Below are 12207 nucleotides of genomic sequence, written 5' to 3'. Positions count from 1 at the left end.
CAAGCACACTCACATTCACACCTACGACAATTTAGAATCACCAATTAACCTCAACATGTTTTTGGACGGGCTGCAGTGTGGCGCAGTTGGTAGCACTGTTGCCTCGCAGCAAGAAGGTTGCCAGTTCGCGTCCCGGTGAGGACACTCGGGATCTTTCTGCGTGGAGTTTGCATGTTCTCAGCGTGGGTTCTCTCCGGGTTCTCCGGCTTCCTCCCACACAATCCAAAAACATGTTGAGGTTAATTGGTGATTCTAAATTGTCTGTAGGTGTGAATGTGAGTGTGCTTGGTTGTCTGTCTCTAAGTGTAGCCCTGTGATAGACTGGTGACCTGTCCAGGGTGTCTCCTGCCTTCACCCTGAGTCAGCTGGGATAGGCTCCAGCCCCCCCGCGACCCTAGTGAGGATTAAGCGGTGTATAGATAATGGATGGATGGATGGATGGATGGATGGATGTTCTTGGACTGTGGGAGGAAGCCGGAGAACCCGGAGAGAACCTACGCTGCACGGGGAGAACATGCAAACTCCACACAGAAAGATCCCAGGTGTCCTCACTGGGACACGAACCGGTGACCTTCTTGCTGTGAGGCAACGATGCTAACCACCACCAAAGTTTTATCTCCATATTTGTTGAGTTATTCGAAATTTTTAAATGTCCAGGCGACGTGCTGAGTGAAAAACTGTGCTTTTTTTCCTTCTTTTTTTAATTTGCTAATTGGGTGTAACACTTTAGAATGTTCTTTATTCTATGATGACCTCTCAAGTATTATGTAGAATTAATTACATTTATTTAAAAAAAGGTGAGAGAAAGAGAGTGGACTTGAAAAAATGATACGTCAGTAATAAATCCAGGAAAGCTCTGGTTGATATTCAGGAGGTATTTAAAAGCCTCTTTAGTTTCAGAGTCCTTGGACTAATCCAAGGTGTTCTATTAATACATCATCGCTGCACTGAATTCTCCTCCAATGTTAAGGTCTTTGTCCAAACTGTGGCGTCGATTCCGGTTTATCTATTCGGAGGATGTTGAATTGTGTCATACTACAATAAGAGACCTTTCACATATTTTCTCCGTTTAAATGAACGAGAGGAGACTACGTGATAAAAGTAAGTATGAACAGAGCCGAGTTAGCAAAGCACCAAGGACCAAACTACATTTTTAAACAGAATTCAAGAATCTCAAAAGCTGCCTGCCGTCTGATGCAAACCCATATTCTTCTTGCAAAATTAAATTATGAAAAACAAAGCATTATGTTGCAAAAAAAAAAAAAAAAAAGTGCTCAGCTTCTCATTAGCAGTCCACCCCGTGTTCTTTTGTAGCTCCGGAGTTAAGTACGTGTGCTACGTTCCAATCTACTCTCCGTTAAATGTAATGGAGCCCAGAGATATCCCAGAGATTACGCCTCCGACTCTCTCGGCTCTCTCCACCGCGAGTTCAAGAGTTCACAATGTAACTGTGGGCTCCTGTTTGCACATGTGCGTCACGTGTGCACGAGCAACTCCCGAGTACAAAGGCTTGGATGCGCTTTTGTAGGTAGAGTCCCCACCAGTATCCTGAAAGGAGGGACTTCTCAAGATGCGAGAGGAGGGAAGAGGGGGTCACTCCGCCTTCCAGATTCACCCTCTCCCTCTCCTTTCTCACTACAGATGAGTGAATCATCTCCACTAAAATAGCCCTTGATCTGCCTACACAAGCTTTCATTTAAGAGCAAGCAGAGGAAAAAAACAGAGGGAGATTTATGTCACTGTGAAACAGAATATAAGCCTCGGAGTTAGTTACACTAAGTGATTATGAGGTTACATTTCAATTATTTTTACATGTCCCTGATGTTGTAAAATGAATTGCGAGTTATAAAAACAAGTTAGATTAATTACACGGTGTCGCGTAAGAGCGGCGTGAACTTGCCAGATATCAAGATTACCCACTGGGAAGTGAGTGAATCTTGTTGACAGTCTCAGAGAGAAGCAGAAAGGAGAGGATATTAAAAGATTCCAAATTGGGATGCTGTACCAAGAATTGATCCTAAAGTCTCTCCTCTTGAACCCGTCTGCTTTCACCTTTTCTTAACCCGAATCTCTAATCTTCAGCTCTCGTCTCCTCCAGTGTCTTATCGCCACATGGCTCCGGCGCTGCAGGTGGCCACTATAAAGCCGAGCGACCAGAGTCGTAATGAAGACAGGAACTCCGAGTTCCAAACTTTGCTCGTGTCTCTAATGAGAATACCTCAAAGGCTGTGTTCACGCTGCAGCTCAGCGTGCCCCAGTTCTGATGTTTTCCTCCTTTTGTGGCACGGATGTGATGGGTTTTAGTGAATAAGGAAACACATAGAATCGGATATTTTCATTTCTGATTCATACGACCCAAAATATGACACATATTGTATCTGATTTGTGTCAAAGTAGCTGTAGTCAGAAAAAGGCAATTTCACCATAATGAAGAGGCACATTCTACCACTCAGACCTAATGAGGTCTGCCATTAAACTTTAATCCTGATTAAAATGATCCAGATTTGGAAATCTTGTTTTGTTATCGAGGTAGTCAATCTTACTTCTGTGCCAGTTTTTCAAAGCAGCATCAGACTGTTTCACCCTGATCCACATACAAACTCTTCAAGATTACCACATCTGGATTACAACTGCCATAAATGGGGCTGCACAACACAGTGGAGATGTAGCATAGCCAGTATGGGGTCAGTTTAAAGGTTTTTATTTAAAGAGATGATCAGCAGCACAATAGATGAAGACAAACTTCCCTTTTGATTCACTTTAAAACCACGAAAACCCTCATTAGACCCACAACAAATACACAAAAATTTACATCATTCATTCAATGCATTGTAAAAATGTTGGACACACATTTCAAAATCATTAAAAGGTTAACTGTCCAATTACAAAATAAATACAATCTCAGTTCTTCATTTGAGGTGAGACAAGGCTTTGTAAGGTTCTGCTTTTAGGTGGCACGATTAGCTGTGATTAATAGTTAGTCGGGATATTCCTATTCAGTGTCAGAGATGGGGACCGAGGCCGATCAAGGCACTTTTTTAAAAAAGATCAGTATTGGCATCAACCTAATCTAGATCCTTTGTTTTCTTCTGCTGTCATGCAGGTGTCGAGAGCAAAATCAGTTTTGGATGCTAGAAATGCAATTATTGAGTAGCCTTTTTGCATTTTCCATCAATAATGCAAATTGAGCACAGTGAGCCGTACTGACATAACAGTTTTAATCTAGAGACACATGATATGAGCTACAAACTCCTCTGCTACAAACACTGTCCTATTTGAACCCAGCTTGACCCTACTGGAGGCCATTAAGCATCACTTAAGTCTTTGTCATGGTCCCCGTTGTTAGTGAAACCCCAACAATGTTCTCTGCTCGCCAACATGGAGCTATAGCTTGTGCACCACAGTATCATGCAGTCTGAGGCGCCACCTGTTGGTGCAACCAGGTACAACAGCTAATCTGCAAGACTTTCTCACACATGAAAGTACAGATTTTCACTTGTCTTTTAGAACTTGGAGCCACAGTACACTCTGCTCTCGCAACATTACATTTAAGACATCGAACATTAAGCAACAGTTTGAATGCAGGAATACATTTTCTTCTCTATGCACCACAGACGCTGGATTATTTTAAGAACTTTAATGTACTCGGAGTGTGTATTATCTAGGGAGATGGTATTGAGTTGGGACTCTTTATAGGTAAGATCCAGCTTACAGGTGGTGTTCCCGTTGCCACCCAACCAGGCTTTGCTTGAAGGATCTTCTCAAACTGAGAGCTGCAGATTGTCGTAGGAGCACGAAGCCATTGGTTCTCCGTGTAGTAGTCGGAAGCTCTGGGACGTCTCACTTCCATGTCTTCCATTCTCCTGACTCAAACGTTAAGTCTTCCCTCATTTCTCACTTTCCGTCTCTCAGCTCGGTCTTTTCAAATCCGTCATCAATCAGAGCTTTCATGTGGGTGATGGAACCGCGCCATGTGCCGGCCTAGCAGGCAGTGTTGAGCGTTTAGCTCGGGCTGGAGTCTAATTTGTTTTGCCTGCAGTGGGCAAAGTAGCTATCAAGGCAACATTATTCATCAGCGGGGACGGAGCTGTAATGAAAAGCACTCAGATGGGCAGAGGTGCCCAGAGGTCAGTGTAATGGAGGCGTCCTGTCTCAATGAAGTCTCCCATCGAATGAATAGCTCTCTGTGCACCAGTATGAAAATAGATTGTGCGCATCTGGGGTATGCCACTGCGTAACTTTGCTGACCAAAGTAGGAAACATTGTGTTGGAATCACAAAACGTATACACTTTTAATCGAAGCAAAGTGGTTTTGGGAGCTTTTTATTGCTCATACATGAAGCGGCGCGAGCATTCAAGGGAGCAGTCTGTTTATTCTGAGACCAAGGCTTGGTTTTGCTCGCTCTGCTTCTGCTTTATTCCGAAGCTAAATGAAAGGGTTTGGTTTGAAGGACAATAAAGGCTCTGCTAACACGCCTCGCTGATTTTCCTGCTGCATAATCCGAGCTGTGACATTTCACCCATGAAAGTATCTGCCTTCCTCTTTCTACCTGCAGATAACAAGGACTATGATGCTTACCTGTCCTACACCAAAGTGGACCCGGACCAGTGGAGCCAGGAGACCCGGGAGGAGGAGCGCTTTGCCCTGGAGATCCTCCCCGACGTGCTGGAGAAGCATTATGGGTATAAACTCTTCATTCCAGACAGGGATTTGATCCCCACAGGAAGTAAGCTCTCTCTCTCACGGCGATGTCAAGTTGTGTCGAATGTTTTTTGTCGCTTGGTGTTGCTCGTGTTGCTGTTGTCAGTGCAGTGGTGATGCCTTGTTTGTTGTTTTTTTTTTTTCTGTTATGCATTTGTGTTGTGGCATAACACCGACTTGTAAGACCATCATTGTTTTCCCATTTGATCATTATGAAATGAGCTTTTTCTAACCGCTGGCTGAACTGAAATGGATCAGTGTGCGAAAAGGGTTCATTTAAGGGTTTAGACTTTGGGTTTAAAAAATATAGGAAAAGATTAGAATTTTATTATTTTGCATTATTTATTCATTTAATTTCAGTCGGTTTTTAAACACAACTACCGAGAGCGGTCTTTACTCGTGCCTTAGTGCTTGTTAGCAATAAGATATGCATAAAACATACAGCTTATGAAAGAAGCCTCAAATTCTGGGGAACCCAAACAACACATAAGCATGAGGAAAATGTCTAACTCAGGGTTGGCCATTCTCTTTCAAGGATGGCAATCAAAAAGGTTACCAAAAAGAAAAATACGACTAATACCCAAGCTCTAGTGTTGCAACTGAGAGTGAACAAAAAGAGAAGTTGTTTGCTCGATAAAGGTTCAAACAGTCTTCCTCTCTGAGTGGAAGCAGTACAAATCCAAACTCTACAAGTGTAAGCAACAACCTTATTGTGTTTTCATCCACAACTTGAAGTATTGCATGAGAAAAGGTTAATATAGATGGAAAGATTTTGAAAAAGGCCTCCAAAATTTTGCAGAAAAAAAGGCTCATGAGGTTTAGTGCACCTAATGGGGGATGGAAACACCTTTTTTGAATAAGTTCTGATGTAGCTTCACTCACATGAAAGAATAATTATAATTTGCCAAATTGAAAACAATTCCCAGAGTTTCCTCCATTTTTACCCTGGTCGATAGCCAAAGTTTTTTTTTCTCTTTAGGGTTTTTTGGCAGTCGTCACTTCTTCTGCTCTGTTTATTACAGTAAAATATAATCCTTGTAGCTTCTACCACCACCTTCCAACAACACTGTGCAGCTTTGTTAATGCACTGTAAAGATGGCAATGGAAACAAGCCTGTATTGCGTTTTCTTTATGCTTAAACATCTCAAAATTAACTTTAAATTTGCTTGACAAATGTATGAAAACACCTTCAGAACACTTCAAACGTACACAAACTATTCTAACAATGTAGATTTTAATGTAATTTATGAAGTTATAAAACCTTCCAGAGTAAAAACATCCACCCCAAATGACTGGTGGTAGCAATAGGTGAGCGTACACTGCAGGACCTCGGGCGTGACCCTTTGTGGGAGAACAGGAATAATTGGTCCGTTCAGCCTTTCCACTTCCATTGTGGTGTCGGATCCGATAGCTGAGTGCTCCAAAACGGCGACAAATTACTGAGTATGTGAGCAGAACAATGGTTCACAAGTTCCTGCAGTGGAAACAGGGGCACAAAAAAGATTGGTGGCACCACTAAAAGCATCTCAAGGCAAGAGTTCCGCTTTCTACCAGGAAAGTTGCCATTCATGCGAGGAGCCTTTAGTTCAAGGAGTTATTCAAGCCTTCAAAGTGTGCCGGTGCCTTCAAAGTTTACTTTAATTTTACTGTTCCTCCCTGTAGTAGTACGCAAGTTGTGCAGAGAGCCTAGAATTATTGGATTTCATGAATCCAGTGCTAAAAAACTCAAATATTAATCATTAAATTATTATTGTCACTCATCAGAAACATGCCGTAGATTTATCATGAGATTGATGGAAAATAACTAAATGAGAAGTTGCTTGAGTTTTCCACTGGTGGAAAGTAACAAATGACATGTCCCTTATTTTAAATTTTCGCTGCTTTCTACTTCTACTTCACTCAATTTAATGCAGTTATAGATTAATTAGGGTACCCAGACATAATGTGCTGCACCTCCACTCAGCGCCACATTAAAATGCGAGGAAATTTCCGGACTTGCTAGTTCAGTCTTTACGCAACAAAGTTTGAAAAGTGCACAATCTACACTACACAAGCCTGTGGGAGGCATAATAACCTATATTACATATGCAACATAATTAGCAGAAGGAGCCAACCCTATTATTACAGTCCACATTCCTGATCCAGCTCCATACACGCTGTGCCTCTGCATGCTGCTGTGCGATGATGTCAGCTGTCCAATCAAAAAAAAAAAAAAAAAAAAATCTCCTTATGCATGGATATTAATGCATGTTTTACCACAGTATATATCTAATGGAGCCTCTCACCATGCCCCGTGCTTATCTTTGATTAACTCATCACACAGATGAGTTTGATAATATCATTATGTTATTAGCCTCCATTTGAATACTTGCATCTGCCTGTCTTCCCGCACATACCACCATTACTAATTATGTTCCTCTTCAGTGGCATTGTGCCAAGGTTATAAACTGAATCCCTTGCTGTGATTATGTGCTCAGTACAGGGGGACTGTTGTAATATGGGAAAAATGGCATAAAAATGCAAGGATTGAAAGGAAACCAAAAAGTACGTCTGCCACAATTCCAGCTTGGTGGCACAGCTCGGTTTATTGTGTCTATGTAGAAATATTTTAGCTCCCATTGGGAATGTATTAGCATCTCAACATTTGATATAATAAAGCATAATCCTCGGCTATAGATAAACACAGTTTGGCCATTTGGGGGTTTCAGCATGTGTCAACAATCCTTCTCCTGAGCTGCTGATTAGCTACGTGTTATTCCACAGTATGCTGGATTATTTTTAACACATCTCTGGTACATTCCCCCCCATACTGTTCTAGTTTTTTAGTTTTTTTGATGACAAGGCAGCGACGGCGAGTCTTTGCTGAACTCCCACTACCCAAATCAAATGCTTTTTCCTTTGCTTTTTTATGCTACATGTCCCATATTAAACTGGAATAAACTGGTCAGCGCGATTATCGTTTCACAATCGCCAGTAGCGCATCAGTGGAGACACACAGTTTATGCCAGAGCCATGTCCCCACATTGACAGAATTGTTTCTTCTTCTTTTTTTTTAAAATGCAAAACAAATGTTCTGCAAATCTTTTGATCAAACTTTGAATCTAAATATCTATGTTTAGGTTTCACCAATGATCATTTCCAGGATGACACAAGACTACTTAGAGGTACTTTCTCCACAGATTTTTAACGCTCGTGCCAACACACACCGACACAGACTTTCTGATCAAATAAGCAACGCAGCTGCAGAAAGAGATTTTTGGTAGCACTTTATAATAAGTCACCAGGGTTTCTAGGTTGGTACTAATGACTTCACAAGTGGTTAACAGCTTGATTTATGCTGCAAAGATCAGCAATGAATAATTAATGTTTGTACGACAGCATTTACTGATCTGTTAAGTTTTAATGAATTATACAGGAACCATCAGTAAAGCCATTAGCTGCAAGTATATGAATTCTTTATAAAAAGTTTTGCAATCATTTATGGTTGTTTTTCCCACTTGGATATACTTGAGTTAGACCAACATTTGAAGTTATGTGGTGTTTTTAGGATGTGTAGGTAGTTAGATGGGTGTAAGTCACAGAAATAATTTTTAAATGGTTTGTGTTGTTTTAACTCATAACGATAAAATCTACATGTGGTGCCACCTGCGTGCATTGAATTGCAGGAAATACAGTTGAAATTGAGTTTAAATTAAACACCAGAATGTCTGACACAAACTTAAACAATCACATTTCAGGCACAGTTAAAAAATAAATAAATGAAGCACGAGTTGTGGCTTAGTTGAAACGTCGTTGTGTTTTAATCTGCTCTTGAAGCTTTACTGGAATTAAATGCGGTTGCTTGAGCTGATTTCTGCTGCACACCATTCAGAGTAGAGAGTAAGGATTTCCCAAACATTACATTATATTAACCTCACCTCAAGCTTTCAGAATACATGCATAGACTGCATATGTAGTAAAAGACAGGCATAGCAAGTGTAATGCTGCCCACTGGTGTGTGGACTTTGCATTCGGTCGTCGCCATCTTGCTCTTTTGAAAGCGAAGCCTGAGTCTGTTTGATAGCTAAGGTGCACAACACAGCGATTTGTTAAAGACAAGCAGCCAAGCCCTAAAATACACCTAATAGAGATTTAAAATTATCTCATTTAAACTGAATAAACACTCTTAATCATCTCTTTTGCTCTAAATGAGACCTTAATTTACTTCATTAGCATCACGCTGTATCAAATCAGACTTGAAACCACCAACTGAGACCATGTATGAGACCCAATATGAGAAACATGGACATTTTCTCATAGGCTTTTATACAGTCTTGTTTCTGTTTACAACCAGAAGATGCAGGTTCTGCGTCAGCTTCACATTTCAGACCCCGAGGCTCCGTCCACTTTGAATATACAGTCTATGGTTACATGTGGAAACCAGAGATAAAACGTGTAGGAAAGAACTGACCAAAATGTTATCTCAAAAGTTTAGCACAGGAAGCATGTAAATTATTTATTCATGTGTCTTTTCTTTTGTACGTACTGAATTTAAAAACACTGCTGTTGGGGTTGTCAATACTTTTTCAAGAAGTAATGCAATACTTTAGTTACTTACTTCCTGTAGAAAGTAATTTCTTCACTCTTCATATTATATTTGCACTATAACTTGTAGGATTGTCACTTAGTTGCGAGGAAACAAGCGAATGTAAAACCTTATATATGCCCACATGTCAACACAAATCCTTATTCTAATGAGCAGGAAGTACACAACATCTTTCTTTTATGCTCAATATCACAATAAGTTTGTGAAAGAGCACAAGAGCATTGGTAACATCTCTAGTTGACTTTAATGCATTCTCTTACTACAAGTGCACTTTTCAGACTCTCACTGGGTCATTTCTGGCTGGATTGTAACAGTTTTGGTTGTTTGGATGTTTTTTTTCCTTTAAAAAAAAAAAAAGACAACCAATAAAGGGCAGAGCGACACTGATTTTCTGCCCAATTTAATCGAGCATTGATTTAGTCTCTTTATGTAGACATGGCTCTATTATTACACATGCAACGGTTAGATTGCAAAGCTGAAGTCTCTGAGAGGACGATTTGGATCTATAAAGCTATAAAAAGTTACCAGGCGGCACCCCGAGAGGACAAGATTTACTTTCAGTACAATCAATTCAAAACATAAAAAGAAATTACAGCTCATTAGCTAATTATATAATATCCATTCATCCTTTCCCATTTGTTTTATTCATGATAAGATAAGAGAAAAACTTAGTTTAACCTCAACCGAGTGGGCTCCGACCTTACAGGCGAGCTCTAGCTTCGGGGGAACCACAGCAGCGAATTAGCGCTTGAGGACCAATTACCAAACAGCAAAGAGATTGACTTGTCATGCCGAAGTAAAGGGCGACTTCAAATCCAAGTTTACTCTAATCAGGTGCCTCTCATCGCCGAGCCTCAGGCGGAGCGTGACATGAAAGAAGCCGTTCGCTCTCAGAGATATGGAGGTCAGAGACGAAATGTGGCATTTGTTTGCTTAAAGATATTATTCGCTCGCCCTCGCTTTCTCTCTAATTTTTCCTCCACACACGAGAGGGTCGTAAGCTTTGATCGGGAAGCGAAGCCCAGTTAATCCGGTGTACCTGCTGCTGAGGAGCCACTCTGTCTTTGTCTTGGCCAAGAAAAGGCTAAAAGCAGGCATTAGCTGCACACACGCCTCTATTCACACACTTCCCTCCTCCTCCTGACACCCAGCAAAGGCCTGGGGAGAAACTTAATCACATTCATTATTACCCAAGCAGCTGAGTTACTCATTAGGGACGTGAGCACAATACTGTATTTACTGTAAACTTCTTTTACCTTCAGTTGACGGATGGGAGTTTAAGCTGACACCTGTGTCTTCGCTTTGCTTCGAGTGTAAAAACCAATTGATCCTCGTCCTCTTGTTCCCGTCTGTATTATTAAACGCTGCAGGGGCTGTAGCTGTTTATTTAAGTTAGCGTTTAAAATCACATCTCTGTTTTATCCTCATTTTGCGTATCATTATCCGCACGCCAGATGGTGGAATAATTTAGAGCCAGTGAACATTTTAGAATCCATCAGATGTTTAATGTTGTTTTTACATCTTCAATTTTTCAATCTTGTTTTGAAACATCGCACTTTTTTAAAATCTTAATTGGACTTGTTTGTTTGCAACTTTGATATAAAAAAAAAAGGGGAGTAGTTTGGTACAAAGTCGCTATGAGGCCAAGAGAGTTCTTCAAATAGCCTGTGTAATGTTTCATCATATTTTCATCACTCATCGGCTCTGTGTAGTTACATGTACGATTTAAACTGTCAGGATTATTTAAGTCTACGAGCAAATAGGCTGAATCAGAAAACATGATGTTGCTTGTGCTCTTAATCTGTCAAAGTGAGGCATCTCTGTCTCCATCTCTGTCTGTGTGTCCAGCCTACATCGAGGACGTGGCGCGCTGCGTGGACCAGAGCAAGCGCCTCATCATCGTCATGACGCCCAGCTACGTGGTGCGGAGGGGGTGGAGCATCTTTGAGCTGGAGACGCGGCTGCGCAACATGCTGGTGACCGGCGAGATCAAAGTCATCCTGATCGAGTGCGCCGAGCTGCGCGGCATCATGAACTACCAGGAGGTGGAGGCCCTCAAACACACCATCAAGATGCTGACGGTCATCAAGTGGCGCGGCTCGTCCAGCAACAAGCTCAACTCCAAGTTCTGGAAGCAGCTGCTCTACGAGATGCCCTTTAAGCGCATGGAGCCCCTCAGCATCTCCCACGAGCAGGTGCTGGACGTCAGCGAGCAGGGCCCCTTCGGCGAGCTCCAGACCGTCTCGGCCATCTCCATGGCAGCAGCCACCTCCACCGCCATGGCGACGGCACACCCGGACTTGCGTTCGACCTTTCACAACTCTTGCCACACCCAGATGAGGCAGAAACACTATTACCGTAGCTACGACTACGACCTGCCGCCCGGCGGCACGCTCCCGCCACTCTCCTCGCTAGGCAACCAGCACACCTACTGCAACATCCCCATGACGCTCATCAACGGACAGCGGCCGCAGTCCAAGTCACCGCGCCAGCAGAGTCTGGAGGAAGCCCACGGCAACAACGCCATGCTGCCACTGCTTCCCAGAGAGACCAGTATATCCAGTGTCATCTGGTGACAGAGACGGTGCCAGGCGGGGTAAGACTGTGGATCTATACGATGTCCGACACAGGGAGGACTCACCAATTTGGCACTTGGACCCTGAACACACCGGAGCCAGACGGACCGGAATGGCACTAAGCTACTTGCTGCTGTTGAATTTGCACCAGATAAAAACAACGGGGGGGGGACGGGTGGGGTGGGGGGGGAAGGGAGGGAGGACGGGGCATCAGACACACTGGACAAACTGGAGCTGGAGACGGTGGTGGCAGATATTTTTTGTTTTGTTTTGTTTTGGTCCAATAAGAGCTTTTATTGAAACTGAACCACAAAAAAGTTCTGCTGAACAACAAAAAAAAGAAA

The 12207-nt window shown here is 42.3% G+C and overlaps 1 protein-coding gene across 1 annotated transcript in view; it reads left to right on the top strand.

Annotated features, from left to right (window-relative positions):
* The window catches only part of LOC103372670 (interleukin-1 receptor accessory protein-like 1), a gene marked incomplete at its 5' end in the record, with an annotated part of 35706 nt that extends 23843 nt beyond the window's left edge, over positions 1–11863 (top strand). Inside the window, 3 exons of the mRNA XM_008302365.1 lie at positions 4557–4727; positions 7822–7866; positions 11136–11863. Coding sequence (XP_008300587.1) covers positions 4557–4727; positions 7822–7866; positions 11136–11863 — 944 coding nt within the window. The remainder of the gene's footprint in view (positions 1–4556; positions 4728–7821; positions 7867–11135) is intronic.
* Positions 11864–12207: the final 344 nt, after the last annotated feature.

The sequence above is a fragment of the Stegastes partitus genome, unplaced genomic scaffold (assembly GCF_000690725.1).
Source record: "Stegastes partitus isolate 25-593 unplaced genomic scaffold, Stegastes_partitus-1.0.2 Scaffold1800, whole genome shotgun sequence".
NCBI lineage: Eukaryota > Metazoa > Chordata > Actinopteri > Pomacentridae > Stegastes > Stegastes partitus.
This window is presented reverse-complemented; position numbering and strand designations above follow the sequence as displayed.